The 16372-nt window shown below is 42.2% G+C and overlaps 1 protein-coding gene across 1 annotated transcript in view; it reads left to right on the top strand.

Annotated features, from left to right (window-relative positions):
- The window catches only part of LOC135514414 (glutamate receptor ionotropic, delta-2-like), a 557726-nt gene that overhangs the window by 485633 nt on the left and 55721 nt on the right, over nucleotides 1-16372 (top strand). The window contains exon 13 of the mRNA XM_064937891.1: nucleotides 7898-8093. Coding sequence (XP_064793963.1) covers nucleotides 7898-8093 — 196 coding nt within the window. The remainder of the gene's footprint in view (nucleotides 1-7897; nucleotides 8094-16372) is intronic.

The raw sequence follows: 16372 nt of genomic DNA, 5'->3' as shown, positions 1-16372 counted from the left end.
ATTTAAAATGGACCCAAGATCAGTTTCTAGGGGCAACTTCATCCTTCACCCACAGGTTTTAGTGAAACCTGTCAGACTGTACCAGGAACAGTTTACAGGCCCAGGTTGAGAAAATGAAGTGGGGGAAATACTTTACATTTTAATTAGGATAGACTATTGGTTCCAAATTAGTGTGGTTTATTCAATCCACATGCTAGAAAGACATTGTGTTATGAATTTGCGGTACAGTACATTCGTACGTTTGTGAAATTGACATTCAACTGAGGACATTGTGTCAAGGCTTTCAGACAGTAAGTGTGTGCATTGTGTCTTCTAGCTAGTTCTCATTGTAGCAACTATTATGGAAGAACATACTGATGCACAAGACAGACACGTGAACAGTAGGTTTACCTGTACCCAGACACATACATTTAAGATTAGGGAGGATAATAATTGGTTTATGAGCCTGGTTAAGCATATAACAATGCTTAAAACACATCAGGAGTCCACTTTGGAGGTCTGGAAAAAATTGGAGAAATGTCGATTTTTGATTGTAGTAATCCTTTAATTAAAGTGTGCAGGCACCGAGCACTGTTGTTTGGTTAGCTGTTTCTGTAGCACATGAGATAAAGTTTGCAAAGCAAATGGCTATAGGATTTGTTTTGTTTTGTTTTGTTTTTTTATTTCACCTTTATTTAACCAAGTAAGCTAGTTGAGAACAAGTTCTCATTTACAACTGCGACCTGGCAGTGCGACAAAAACAACAACACAGAGTTACACATAAACAAACGTATAGTCAATAACACAATAGAAAAATCGATGTACGGTGTGTGCAAATGTAGAACATTAGGGAGGTAAAGCAATAGATAGGCCATAGAGGCAAAATAATTACAATTTAGCATTAACACTGGCGTGATAGATGTGCAGATGATGATGTGCAAGTAGAGATACTGGGGTGCAAAAGAGCAAGGATAAATAACAATATGGGGATGAGGTAGTTGGGTGTGCTATTTACAGATTGGCTGTGTACAGGTACAGTGATTGGTAAGCTGCTCTGACAGCTGATGCTTAAAGTTAGAGAGGGAGATATAAGACTCCACATTCAGTGATTTTTGCAATTCGTTCCAGTCATTGGCAGCAGAGAACTGGAAGGAAAGGCGGCCAAAGGAAGTGTTGGCTTTGGAGATTACCAGTGAAATATACCTGCTGGAGCGCATGCTACGGGTGGGTGCTGCTATGGTGACCAGTGAGCTGAGGTAAGGCGGGTCTTTACCTAGCATAGACTTATAGATGTGGACCTGGAGCCAGTGGGTTTGACGACGAATATGTAGCGAGGGCCAGCCAACGAGAGCATACAGGTCGCAGTGGTGGGTAGTATATGGGGCTTTGGTGACAAAATGGATGGCACTGTGATAGACTGCATCCAGTTTGCTGAGTAGAGTGTTGGAGGCTATTTTGTAAATGACACCACTGAAGTTAAGGATCGGTAGGATAGTCAGTTTTACGAGGGTATGTTTGGCAGGATGAGTGAAGGAGGCTTTGTTGCGAAATAGGAAGCCGATTCTAGATTTTCTTTTGGATTGGAGATGCTTAATATGAGTCTGGAAGGAGAGTTTACAGTCAAACCAGACACCTAGGTATTTGTAGTTGTCCGCATATTCTAAGTCAGTGCAGGCAGAAATTGGTTGAAGAGCATGCACTAGTTTTACTTGCATTTACGAAGCCTCGGAAGAAGTGTTGTATGGCATTGAAGCTCGGTTGGAGGTTTGTTAGCACAGTGTCCAAAGGGCCAGATGTATACAGAATGGTGTCGTCTGCGAAGAGGTGTATCAGAGAATCACCAGAAGCATCATTGATACAGTCGAAGTCGGAAGTTTACATACACTTAGGTTGGAGTCATTAAAACTCTTTTTTCAACTTTCAATTTCTTGTTAACAAACTATAGTTTTGTCAAGTCGGTTAGGACATCTATTTTTCCAACAATTGTTTACAGACAGATTATTTCACTTATAAATCACTGTATCACAATTCCAGTGAGTCAGGGGTTTACATACACTAAATTGACTGTGTCTTTAAACAGCTTGGAAAATTACAGAAAATTATGTCATGGCTTTAGAAGCTTCTGATAGGCTACTTGACCTAATTTGAGTGAATTGGAGGTGTACCTGTGGATGTACTTCAAGTCCTACCTTCAAATTCAGTGCCTCTTTGCTTGACGTCATGGGAAAATAAAAATAAATCAGCCAAGACCTCAGAAAAATAATTCTGGTTCATCAATTTCCAAACTCCTGAAGGTACCACGTTCATCTGTACAAACAATAGTGCACAAGCATAAACACCATGGGACCATGCAGCCGTCATACCGCTCAGGAAGGAGACGCGTTCTGTCTCCTAGAGATGAACGTAGTTTGGTGCGAAAAGTGCAAATCAATCACAGAACAACAGCAAAGGACCTTGTGAAGATGCTGGAGGAAACAGATACAAAAGTATCTATATCCACAGTAAAACAAGTCTTATATCGACATAACCTGAAAGGCTGCTCAGCAATGAAGAAGCCACTGCTCCAAAACTGCCATAAAAAAAGACAGACTATGGTTTTCATCTGCACATGGGGACAAAGATCGTACTTTTTGGAGAAATGTCCTCTGGTCTGATGAAACAAAAATAGAACCGTTTGGCCATAATGACCATCGCTATGTTTGGAGAAAAAAGGGGGATGCTTGCAAGCCGAAGAACACCATCCCAACCGTGAAGCACTAGGGTGGCAGCATCATGTTTTGGGGGTGCTTTGCTGCATGAGGGACTGGTGCACTTCACAAAATAGATGACATCACAAGGTAGGAAAAGGATCTGGATATATTGAAGCAACATCTCAAGACATCAGTCAGGACGTTAAAGCTTGGTTGCAAATGAGTCTTACAAATAGACAATGACCCCAAGCATACTTCCAAAGTTGTGGCAAAATGGCTTGACCTCTAGCGTCGAGCAATCCCATATCCGGGAGCATGATCATAGCCTCAAGCTCATTAGCATAACGCAACGTTAACTAATCATGAAAATCGCAAATGAAATGAAATAAATATATTGGCTCACAAGCTTAGCCTTTTGTTAACAACACTGTCATCTCAGATTTTCAAAATATGCTTTTCAACCATAGCTACACAAGCATTTGTGTAAGAGTATTGATAGCTAGCATAGCATTAAGCCTAGCATTCAGCAGGCAACATTTTCACAAAAACAAGAAAAGCATTCAAATAAAATAATTTACCTTTGAAGAACTTCGGATGTTTTCAATGAAGAGACTCTCAGTTAGATAGCAAATGTTCAGTTTTTCCAAAAAGACTTTTTGTGTCGGAGAAATCGCTCCGTTTTGTTCATCACGTTTGGCTAAGAAAACCCCCGAAAATTTTGTCATTACAACGCCAAACTTTTTTTCCAAATTAACTCCATATTATCGACAGAAACGTGGCAAACGTTGTTTAGAATCAATCCTCAAGGTGTTTTTCACATATCTATTCGATGATAAATCATTCGTGGCAGTTGCCTTTCTCCTCTGAACCTAATGGAAAGCTACCTGAAATGTTTGACCCAAGTTTAACAGTTTAAAGGCAATGCTACAAAATACTTTTGAGCATATGTTAACTTCTGACCCACTGGGAATGTGATGAAATAAAAGCTGAAATAAATCATTCTCTCTACGATTATTCAAACATTTTACATTCTTAAAATAAAGTGGTGACCCTAACTGACCTAAAACAGGGCAATTTTACTTGGATTAAATGTCAGGAATTGTGAAAAACTGAGTTTAAATGTATTTGGCTAATGTGTATGTAAACTACCGACTAAAACTGTATATACAGAGAAAAGAGCCAGCCCGAGAACTGAACCCTGTGGCACCCCCATAGATACTGCCAGAGGTCTGGACAACAGACCCTCTGATTTGACACACTGAACTCTATCTGGAAGTAGTTGGTGAACCAGGCGGGGCAGTCATTTGAGAAGCCAAGGCTGTTGCGTCTGCCGATAAGAATGCGGTGATTGACAGAGTGGAAAGCCTTGGCCAGGTCGATGAAGATGACTGCACAGTACTGTCTTTTATCAATGGCGGTTATGATATCGTTTAGGACCTTGAGCATGGCTAAGGTGCACCCATGACCAGCTCGGAAACCAGATTACATAGTGGAGAAGGTACGGTGGGTTTCGAAATGGTCGGTGATCTGTTTGTTCACTTGGCTTTCGAAGATTTTAGAAAGGCAGGGCAGGATGGTCCATAACAGTTTGGGTCTAGAGTGGCACCCCTTTGAAGAGGGGGATGGGCAGCTTTCCAATCTTTTGGGATCTCAGACATTACGAAAGAGGGGTTGAACATGCTAGTAATAGGGGTTGCAACCATTTCAGCTGGTTGCAACCCCTATTTCTCTCTCTTTGAGTCAACTACTCACCACATTTTATGCACTGCAGTTCTAACTAGCTGTAGCTTATGCTTTCAGTACTAGATACATTTTCTGATACTTTGATTTGGTGGACAACATGTCAGTTCATGCTACAAGAGCTCTAATAGGTTGGAGGATGTCCTCCGGAAGTTGTCAAAATTACTGAGTAAGTCTGGAAGGGATGAGAACCATGAGCCTTCTCGGTTTTGTATTGAAGCCAGATGTCCTCCAGCTTTTCGTCCTCCAGCTACACCATGGTGCTACCACAGAGAGTGTAGTTGTGGCTACTGTAGACCATTGCAAAACAGTGTTTTGATAAATTATTTGGTGACGTGAATATACAGTATATCGTTTTTATCGAGAACTGATATCTTTTTAATGTTTCACTGTTTTTATGAAATTTACTGAGGAGGATGGTCTCCACCCTTCTTGCTGTGAGGAGCCTCCATTGCCTCACACTGCAGTTGACGGAGTGTGTATAAATGAATCCACATGGGAATATACATTCGTAGCACTGCTCTCTCTGCTCACTGCTCTCTCTCGCACTCTCTGTATCAATCAGGCAGTCTGCTGTTTCTGGAGAGATGGAGTGTCTGTCTGGGAAGAAGCCACATGGGCACATCCCCTCTCTAGGGGCCAGTGAGGGCCCTCTGTTTTTAATTTCCTGTGTGGCACAAATCATATCTATCATCCTGCGGGTGACGTCACTCTCCCGGGCACAACGGGTAACTGGTTTACGAGGACTCCACGGTGGACTCTATGGTGTTTTAGGAGGATGAAACTCTGTGCACTGTGCCCACGCTGAAGGAGGACTAGAGCAGATATGAGGGAGTGTGTGTGAGTTGTGGCAGGTAGAGGGGCCCAGAGTCAACAGTTAGGAACCTTCTTCAACACCACGTCAATGTCTTCAACACCACATCCCACACCACGTCAATTGAAATTGCATGTCTTTACTAAACCTTGTCTCTGTTTATCGTCTCGTCGTCATCATTTGTTTCCTCCCCTCACAGTGCCACGCCTAAATCCCCACCGCTCATTTGGCAAATCAGATTCCGGAATGCCTAGCAGTAAGAAGTTAATTGTGCTTTAGCGAGAATATCTCATCTCCCTACTCCATCTTGCTGAAGAAGGTTAGGGAAATAAAGCGAGAGAGGGAGAGAAAGGGAACGCCCCCCCTTTCCGTTTTTTGTTTTGTGTTTGCATGAGATGTCATTAATGAGTCCTACTCAAATTGCTCCGTTCTACTTCTATGCAGCTAATTATGATTTCCATACATTTCAATGTATTATCTTTAATGTGTAGACTCTGGGATCATTACTGCAATAATTAGAGCCTAAACTTTACACCCAGGGGCCTGGTGTTTTAAAGAGGAGGGATGTGCTACCTCAGACAGGAAACCCTCAAGATTTATGGAATGTGAATTGAGATGGGAGGGGGAAAAGGGAAACAAACTCTGATCTTGTAATTAGATGGTCTGTAATCTGATAAAAGTTTGAATACCATTCTTGCAGCGAGTTTGGAAAGTGGATCTCTTGGATCTCTACCCTCTTCAGTCCTTATACACATTTGAATCTGTTTCTATCTACAGATAAGGAGGGAGTCATATAGATAGCATTTTAATAGTGCTCTGCGACGGTGTCATTGAGCCAGTAAAGCTGAATGGCTTGAGACAGTGACAAGAAAAAGAGACCAATTTTTTTGTATTAATACTCCAAGGTTGAGTTTTGTGGAGGATTGTTTTTGTTAGATAGTGTTGTGAGTCCTTTAGGGGGAGATTGGAGGAGAGTGGAGCTGAAGCAGCAGAGCTGGTAGGAACAGAATGTGTGAACAGTGAAAAGATAGGAGTCAGCAGACATTGTGGGCGGATTGATCGGAAAGGATAGATGGAGGACTGAGGATTGGGTTCAGAAAAAAGAGAGGAGAGGGCACCCGTTTAGAGCGAGAGGACATGGAGTGGAAGGATGAGTATAAGGATGGAGGGGTGGATTGACGGAGGGTGTGTGTGTTTGCGTATGTGTGTGTGCGTGTGCGCGTGTGTGTGCGTGTGTGTGCCTGCGTGTGTGTGTTGGGGAATTGGGCAAACACCTGCTTTGTCAGGGACAACATTAGACATTTAAACGGCTGTCTTTGAGTGTCATGAAAAGCGCTACACAAATTCCAATGTATTCTTAGTAAACACCAATAAACCTACAGTGGACACATCACACATGGTGGCTTCACAAGGTGAGGGACATGTTTGAGAGTGGGGTGTATTCATTAGTGCACGCTGTAGCAAAACGTGTTGCAATGGAAAGCATTTTGTAATTAAATGTGTGTAACAAACAAGTCCCGGCTCATCACTCTCTGTTTCTCCCCGTTTTCTTTTCTGTTTGATTTCTACACCCCTGCTGAACAGGTAGTTAGTTGTTTTGGTCCTTTTCAAAAGTGGTGCACGACATAGGGTATAGGTTGCCATTTGAGACACAAGCATAGTCTACCTTAGTCTACGACTCCTCCACCCACCCCACCATCACTCTCCCTATATCCCCATGTGCCCACACATTATTTAAGGAGAATTTCCCCCTTCAAAGAGAATGCAAATGATAGACACGGGCACGCCAAAACGTGGAAGAAGGAAGTGGGAAGATTAAGGGCAAGGATTAATTGACAGCAATAAAAGATTAACATTTGGCAGCCAGGTTCATTAAAACCTCAAAGAGGGTTGAAAGTAGCTGCAGAGAGCAGGGGGAGTAGTGTGTGGGGGGGGGGGTGACAGTATGCTGATGTAACGATATTCAATGAATGAATTCTCTGGTAAACTTGTCGTGTGATTGTACTTAGAATAATTGAAACGGAAGGGCATAACACGATGGAGTTCTCTTGCTACGGACTAAATCTGTCCGTGAATAGAAGTGTAACAATACTGACGGCGATGGAATTGTTGTTCTCCTCGTCACATCGGCAGCTTGTGTTAAAGCAATTTGACAAACAAACAGTAATTAGTCCCAGGAATGGTTTTCTATTACAGTTATAAATGGTGAGTGTTTGAAAACTTATCAAACCGTAGCATTGTAATTAAAATACCTTCATTTCCCTGGAGGTGGTGATGGTATGAGAGTGATTTTATTTCAGTCCTCTATTATTCCCCTTTTAGTTGAACTGCATGGAGCTTCTTGCCAGTTGATTGGCTGGCTTACCCTTAACTATATTCATGTTATTAACTCAGCGCTGACAGAACAACTCTTTGTTTAACTAATGTGTGTGTGTGTGTGTGTGTGTGTTTGTGTGTGTGTGCGTGCTTGCGTGCGTGCATGTGTGTGTGGGTACTTTTCTGTGTGTGTGTGTGTGCATGCATGTGTCCCTCTATGCGTACTGTAGGTAAATGGGTTTGGAGTGTGATTATTTGCACGTGTATCTAACTATCATTCCACATCATCGTCATGTTGTGTCTTTGTACATGTTGAACTACATTTCCCCTAACCTCCCCCTCCTGTCTTTGTCTATAGGTCTCTCCAGGACCTGTCCAAGCAGACAGAGTTGCCCTACGGGACGGTGTTGGACTCGGCTGTGTACGAGCAGGTGCGCAGTAAGGCCATGAACCCCTTTGAAAGGGACCCCATGTACTCCCAGATGTGGCGTATGATCAACCGCACCGGAGGGGCCGACAACAACGTGGAGGAGTCCAAGGAGGGTATCCGCAAGGTAGGTGGCCATACTACACTAAACGAAACATCCCCATTATCATGCAATAGTGGGCGAGTCCAAGGAGGGCATCCTCAGACTTCACATAGCCTATGCCATTTCGCAGATGCTTTTATCCAAAACAACGTACATTATAGTGAGCTCATACATTTTAGTATGTGTGAACCTGGGGGAATCTGGCTAACTAATGCAGTATGTGAACCCATGACCCTGGCATTGCAGGCACCATACTCTTACCAGCTGAGGCTCACAAGATCATGTGTGTTCTAACATTATTTACTGTTTTTCTCAATTGCTAAAACACTAAAACCCATTGGCTGAACAAAGTTCTCAGTTGCCTGGACTCATTTAGCTAATTATGCAGTCTGTTGTCAATACCTTAAACCATTTCACATGGTAAAACAAAATTTGCAGATCTCACTTAGACTTTTCAGCAACACTCTAAACACATTCTCATTCTCAAAACACATTCTGCACTCTAATGCACATGTCATCCATACTGGTAAACACAAGTGGCAACAATCAAATACAAATAGAGAACATATGTCATTGATTGAACACAACCACTCAAAATGGATTTAACCTGTTTCAAATGATGCGACACAACCAATATAAGCCAGTTCAGAGAGCAAACAAGTTGTTGAAGGTGGGAAGGAGAAAGTCTGAGAATGGATACTGTAGTACAGTGCATTGTAGGCTGTATACTGTACAATGGACAAATTGTATGGCCCTGAACATTGTGCTTTCCATTTATTAACAGTACTGACTGCTCAATAGATTTTGACTGGTTGCAGGTTCATATCAACAAAGAACAAGAATTATAGTATCACAGAGACAAAGGACAGGTTTGTGAGATGCAGGGTACAGTACTGTAAAAATAGGAGGAAGGAAGAACAAAAAACTAAATTGCAAAGAGCAAAGCAGAGTAGTAATTTCTGATCAATTTTGAACTACTATGATAGAACATGTTTTCGTTCATCAAAAGACAATGACGGAAAAATATGAATATTTTTTTAGATTAAAAATGTACATCTCCCTGAGAATTGTATGTTTTGAACAATGTGTTTTCTATTTTTCGGTGTATTGTTTACTGACTGCTTGAGAGTGTATATAATTTTGATCACTTTGTTTATGATTTGAGAGCAGTGTTTGATTTTGAACACAGGAAAAACTGTTTTGAGGTGATTGTTTCATTTTGCAAGAGGAGTCAGAGGTTATGTAAATAGTGCTTGAAGATGAGGTTTTGTGTTTAATGTTTTCAGGAAATGGAGCAAGGTTTCAGAAATTGTGTTTTAGCAATTGAGAAAAACTGTAATATGCTGTGTTCTAGACCTCTTACTAGTTATGAATGTTTCATAGGGTTTCATACACCGCACCTCTGGCTGGGTGACACGTGTGGCGTGTTTTACATGTGTTCCTTATTGTCAGTAGTTTGTTAAGCATTCATTTCTAAACAACAACTATAGACTGAAAACTAGCATGTGAGTCACAGAAAGAGTGAGAGGGAGGGAGAGAGAAAGATAGAGAGAGGGAGAGAGAGAGGGAGAGAGAGAGAGAAGGCTGTACTCTAGCTCTCTAAATGTTTCTTGTGAGATACATGTATGCATGGTTTAGTGCTCATTCCCCTAGATATTTACTTACTACCATAAGTGCCTAGTACTGGTACGTAAATGCATCATTTGTAAGCCTCAATACACGTACAGTATATCCTCCCTGATGTTTTAATTCCTGAATTAGAGCTGACATAGGCTTTGTGTCCCAAATGGTACCATATTCTCTATTTAATGCACTACTTTTGATGGGCCATGGTCTAAAGTAGTACACTATACAGTATGTGGAGTAGGGAGCCATTTGGGACATACACGTGGTACCAGCAATTAAAGCAATTGTAAATGAGTGACGTATGACTTCAAGTCTTCATCTCCTTGCCTTGAGGATTATTAGGGCTGGATATCTCATTAGTGGGTTTGGTTTCATGAATTAGTCAGCATTTTGTTGAGGTGATCAGCACTCCCAGGTGCTCAGATAAATATTGCATGACAGGGGTGTCACCCCCAGAGGAGCAGACAAGTACAACAACTGTGAAGCTTAATGCAGGCCACCACACCCACTGCGCTCTCTCTACCTGCCTCCCTTTTTCTTCCTTATTCCCCCACCCTCCCCCTCACTGGGCTGTAGGCTCAACGTCTCCCTCTAGTGGGATACTGGTGTCCCTGACTCTTTCCCTTGCAATGACAAGTTTCTCTCTCCTAACCTAGAATCGTTTTTTTCCCCTGTCTTTAAAAAATATATATATCTTTTTACATTTTGAAGCAGTATCTCTGAAAAGCAGTATCTTTTGTCTGAAGGGCCAGTGACTCCGGCAGCCATACCTACCCGCCATAACACAGCCATAATACCCGGCAGCCATACCTTGTATTTTATGCCTCTCTCTCCTGCTCCATGTTTTGTTGGCCGGGTGTTGACAGTTGTATATTCCACACACTGTCAATACACCCCTCCGAATCACAGTCCCAGGCAGTATGGATTTGCTCCCGCACACTTTTCAGATTGCAATCATTGTAGCAGAATAATATGATCTGTCAGTGCCCCTGCGTTTATTGTATCACGAACATATAGCATAACCCTGAAGAACAATGTTAGGGGTACCAATCGCTGCCACTTCAGTCAAAGCTCAGAACGATCAATACTTTTTTAGGTTAAGCAGCATACCACCCTGCGTTGGTCCTGGTCAGTCCCTAGATGGGAGACCAGATGCTGCTGGAAGTGGTGTTGCAGGGTATGTACGGGACACTCTTTCTTCTTAAGATAATGTCCCAGGGCAGTGCAGGGGACATTGGCCAGCATATGGTGCCATCTTTCAGATGGGATGTTAATTGTGGTAATTTAAAATCCCATGGCACTTATCACAAGAGTAGGGGTGTTAACACGGTTATCCTGGTTAAATTCCCAACCTGACCCCATTCTATCATGGCCATCTAATCATCTCCTTCATTCTCACCTCTCCACCAATCATGCCAGCTGATGTGTAGTGAGCGTTCTGGCACAAAATGGTTGGCGTGCATCACCCAAGTGGGTGCCACACATTGGTGGTGGATAAGGTCAGTTTCCCCGTTACTATGTAAAGCGCTTTTTGTATGTAGAAAGGTGCTATACACGGTGTATTTGGAAAATATTCAATATTCAATATTTTGTTACGTGACAGCCTTCTTAAATAAATACCCCATAATGACAAAGCGAAAACCGTTTTTTTATGAATGTTTCCAAATTTCTAAAAAACAAACAACAGAAATACCTTCTTTACATGAGTATTCAGACCCTTTGCTATGAGAATCAAAATTGAGCTCAGGTGCATCCTGTTTCCATTGATCACGCTTGAGATGTTTCTACCACTTGATTGGAGTCCACCTGTGGTAAATTCAAATGATTGGACATGATTTGGAAAGACACACACCTGTCTACATATGATCCCGCAATTGACAATGCATGTCAAAGCAAAAACCAAGCTATATGAGGTCGAACGAATTTCCGTACAACCTCGAGACAGGATTGTGTTGAGCCAGAGATCTGGGAAAGGGTACCAAAAAATGTCTGCAGCATTGAAAGTCCCCAAAAACACAGTTGCCTCCATCAATCTTAAATGGAAGTTTAGAACCACAAAGACCCTTCCTAGAGCTGGCCGCCCGGCCAAACTGAGCAAACGGGGGAGAAGGGCCTTGGTCAGGTAGGTGACCAAGAATCCGATGGTCATTTTGACAGAGCTCCAGAGTTTCTCTGTGGAGATGGGAGAACCTTCCAGAAGGATAACCATCTCTGCAGCCCTCCACCAATCAGGCCTTTATGGTACAGTGACCAGACAGATACCACTCCTCAGTAAATGGCACATGACAGCCAGCTGGGAGTTTGCCAAAAGGTACATAAAGGACTCTCAGACCATGAGAAAAAAGATTCTCTGGTCTGATGAAACCAAGATTAAACTCTTTTAGCCTGAATGCCAAGCGTCACGTCTGGACGAAACCTGGCTCCATCCCTATGGTGAAGCATGGTGGTGGCAGCATCATGCTGTGGGGATGTATTTCTGCAGAAGGGACTGGGAGACTTGTCAGGATCAACGGAAAGATGAATGGAGCAAAGTACATAGAGATCTTTGATGAAAACCTGCTCCAGAGCACTCAGGACCTCGGACTGGGGCGAAGGTTCACATTCCAACGGGACAATGACCCTAAGCACACAGCCAAGACAATGCAGGAGTGGGTTCAGGACAAGTCTCTGAATGTCCTTGAGTGACCCAGCCAGAGCCCAGACTTGAACCTGATCGAAAATCTCTGGAGAGACCTGAAAATAGCTGTGCAACGACACTCCCCATCCAATCTGACAGAGCTTGAGAGGATCTGCAGAGGATAATGTAAGAAACTCCCCACATACATGTGTTCCAAGCTTGTAGCGTTATACCCAAGAAGACTCGAGGCTGTAATTGCTGCCAAAGTTGCTTCAACAAAGTACTGAGTAAAGGGCCTGAATCCTTGTGTAAATGTGAAATTTCAGTTGCTTATTTATTTATAAATTTACAACAAAAAAATTACAACCTGTTTTGGCTTTGTCATTGTGGGGTATTTAGTGTAATTTGTTAAGGGGAGATAAAAACAATTTAATACATTTTACAATAAGGCTCTTGTCACGCCCTGACCTTAGAGATCCTTTATATTCTCTATTTGGTAGGTCAGGGTGTGACTAGGGTGGGAAATCTATGTTTATATTTCTTTGTTGGCCGAGTATGGTTCCCAATCAGAGGCATCTGTCTATCGTTGTCTCTGATTGAGGATCATACTTAAGGCAGCCCTTTTTCCCACCTTCTGTTGGGGGATCTTGTCTTTGTTTGTTGCATGGGTGGCACTCCTAAGCTTTTCGTTCGTTGAGTTGCTTATTGTTTTTTTTTGGTGGAACATTTTAATAACGAAAATGTACGCCTACCGCGCTGCACCTTGGTCTTCATTTAACGACGGACGTTACAGCTCTAACATAACAAAATGTGGAAAAAGTCAAGGGTTCTGAATACTTTCCGAATGTACTGTAAATCCAATCCAAAACTATTCTTGGAATTTTAGCAATATATTATTATTACATTTTCACATATTGTTCATATCATAGCCATTTGACTGTCAATCTTAAAATCCTTAACTTCTTAGGGCTGCAATCCGTTAACGGGAGCGATATGACAACAACCAGTGAAAGTACACTTGGCGCCAAATTCAAAAGAACAGAATAGTCAAAGTGGGGGGTTCTACTAAGTTAACATATGGAATTGTTTTTAGATGGTCATACCAAGGATCATTTAGTTATTTCATTTAGAATTGAAGGACCCCATTGAAGGACACCTTTAGGTATAACAAAAACTACTTCCATGTATACTTCCATAAAAATGTTTAACTGGTACCGTAGTGCCTTCAGACGAGTTTTGTGTGTCTGACAAAAACGCCTCCTGCTGGCCTCTTTCTTTACATCTTCCACTCTGGCGGGAGTAAGCCATCTCGTGCGAGAGACTCATTGGAATGAAGACTAGAGCAGACACAGAAGTTTTTTTTGAATAATCTCAAAAGTAAAATATACACAAAGCACTTTTTTGGTTACTACATGATTCCCTATGTGTTATTTCATAGTTTTGATGTCTTCACTATTATTCTACAATGTAGAAAATAGTAAAATGAAAGAAAAACCCTTGAATGAGTGGGTGTGTCCAAACGTTTGACTGGTACTGTATATAAAAGTCAAAAGTTTGGACCCACCTACTCATTTCAGGGGCGCTCAAATGTTCAAAGTATCCACCTTTTACTTTGATGACAGCTTTGCACACTCGGCATTATCTCAACCAGCTTCATGAGGTAGTCACCTGGAATGCATTTCAATTAATAGATGTGCCTTTTTAAAAGTTCATTTTTGGCATTTCTATCCTTCTTAGTGCGTTTGGAACAGACAATCAGTTCTGTTGTGACAAGGTAGGGCTGGTATACAGAAGATAGCCCTATTTGGTAAAAGACCATATTCTGGCAAGAACAGATCAAATAAGCAAAGAGAAATGACAATCCATCATTACTTTAAGACATGAAGGTCAGACTATCTGGAAAATTTTAAGAACATTAAAAGTTTGTTCAAGCGCAGTCACAAAACCCATCAAGCGCTATGATGAAACTGCCTCTCATGAGGAGTGCCACAGGAAAGGAAGAGCCAGAGTTACTTCTGCTGCAGAGGATATGTTCATTAGTTACCAGCCTCAGAAATTGTAGCCCAAATACATTTTTCACAGAGTTCAGAGGACACTGTGTAAATCAGGCCTTTGTGGTCGAATTGCTGCAAAGAAACCATTACTAAGAAGAAGAGGCTTACTTAGTCCAAGAAATACTAGCAATGGACATTAGACCGGTAGAAATCTGTCCTTTGGTCTGATGAGTCCAAATGTGAGATTTTTGGTTCCAATCGCCATGTCTTTATGAGACGCAGAGTAGGTGGTTCCCACCATGAAGCATGGAGGATGTGTGATGGTGTGGGGGTGCTTTGCTGGTGACACTGTCTGTAATTTATTTAGAATTCAAGGCACACTTAACCAGCATGGCTCCCACAGCATTCTGCAGCGATACGCCATCCCATCTGATTTGCACTTAGTGGGACTATAATTTGTTTTTCAACACGACAATGACCCAACACACCTCCAGGAAGTGTAATGGCTATTTGACCAAGAAGGAGAGTGATGGAGTGCTGCATCAGATGACCTGGCCTACACATTCACCTGACCTCAACCCAATTGAGATGGTTTGGGATGAGTTGGACCACAGAGTGAAGGAAAAGCAGCCAACAAGTGTTCAGCATATGTGGGAACTCCTTCAAGACTTTTGTAAAAACATTCCATGTGAAGCTGGTTGAGAGAATGCCAAGAGTGTACAAAGCTGTCATCAAGGCAAAGGGTGGCTGCTTTTAAAGAATCTCAAATATAAAATATATTTTGATTTAAACTTTTTTTTGTTACTACATGATTCCATATGTGTTATTTTATAGTTTTGATGTCTTCACTATTATTCTACAATGTAGAAGAATAAGATTTTACTGTAGTTTATTATATACTGTTGGGCTTTCAAGTATATCCTGACATAGTACTTTAATAGCATGGCTCCCATCACTGCTCATTGTCATGTGGCCGGAGGCTGAGGCTGTACATTTTCTCTTTCACTACATCAGTGTCCTCTAGAGAACTAAAATTGCAGTCGATTCCACATATGCATGCTGCTCTGTCTGGAATAACGAGAGTAGCTATGAAGATTATGCTAATAACCCAGGTAATGGTGAATCATCCTTCTGCTAGTTGGTTCTTTCTGGATGCAGGAGAAAATGGTCATGGCTCGTCTCTGGAGAGATATAGAGGGTGAGGGAGGGAGGGGGAGATGGGAGGTGTCTGACTACAAATGAGGTTGTCCTTCACACTGCGGTGCTAAAAGTGATCTCAGTCATTTTTCTCATTGTGCCAACTTCATTACCAAGGGCTTATATTGCAAACATGTCCCTCACACTTAAGAGAGAGGGAGAGGGTAGATGGAGATAGAGAGGGGAAGATAGATGGATAGATGGATAGACTACATGACCAAAAGTAAGGGGACACCTGCTCTTCGAACATCTCATTAAAAAATATAATGGGCATTGTGGAGTTTTATACCACTCCAGCCGACGCTTAGCATTGTGCGTGGTGATTTTAGGCTTGGGTGGGGCCTCTCTGCTATGGAAACCCATTTTATGAAGCTCCAGACGAACAGTTCTTGTGCTGACATTGCTTCCAGAGGCATTTTGGAACTCGGTAGTGAGTGTTGCAACCGAGGACAGGTGATTTTTACACATTCTACGCTTCAGCATTCGTTCAGTGAGCTTGTGTGGCCTACCACTTCACGGCTGAGCCGTTGTTGCTCCTAGACGTTTCCACTTCACATTAATAGCATTTACAGTTGACCGGGGCAGCTCAAGCAGGGCAGAAATTTGACGAACTGACTTGTTAGAAAGGTGGCATCCTATCATGGTGCCACATTGAAAGTCACTGTGCTCTTCAGTAAGACAATTATACTCCCAATGCATGTCTATGGAGATTCATGGCTGTGTGCTCAATTTTATACATCTGTCAGCAACGGGTGTGGCTGAAATAGCCGAATCCACTAATTTGAAGGTGTGTCCATGTACTTTTGTATAGGTAGGTAGGTAGGTAGGTGGGTAGGTGGGTAGGTGGGTGGGTGGGTGGGTGGGTGGGT

This window comes from Oncorhynchus masou, chromosome 25 (genome assembly GCF_036934945.1).
Source record: "Oncorhynchus masou masou isolate Uvic2021 chromosome 25, UVic_Omas_1.1, whole genome shotgun sequence".
Classification (NCBI taxonomy): domain Eukaryota; kingdom Metazoa; phylum Chordata; class Actinopteri; order Salmoniformes; family Salmonidae; genus Oncorhynchus; species Oncorhynchus masou.
Note: the sequence above shows the minus strand (reverse complement) of the source record. Positions and strands in the feature narration are given on the sequence as shown.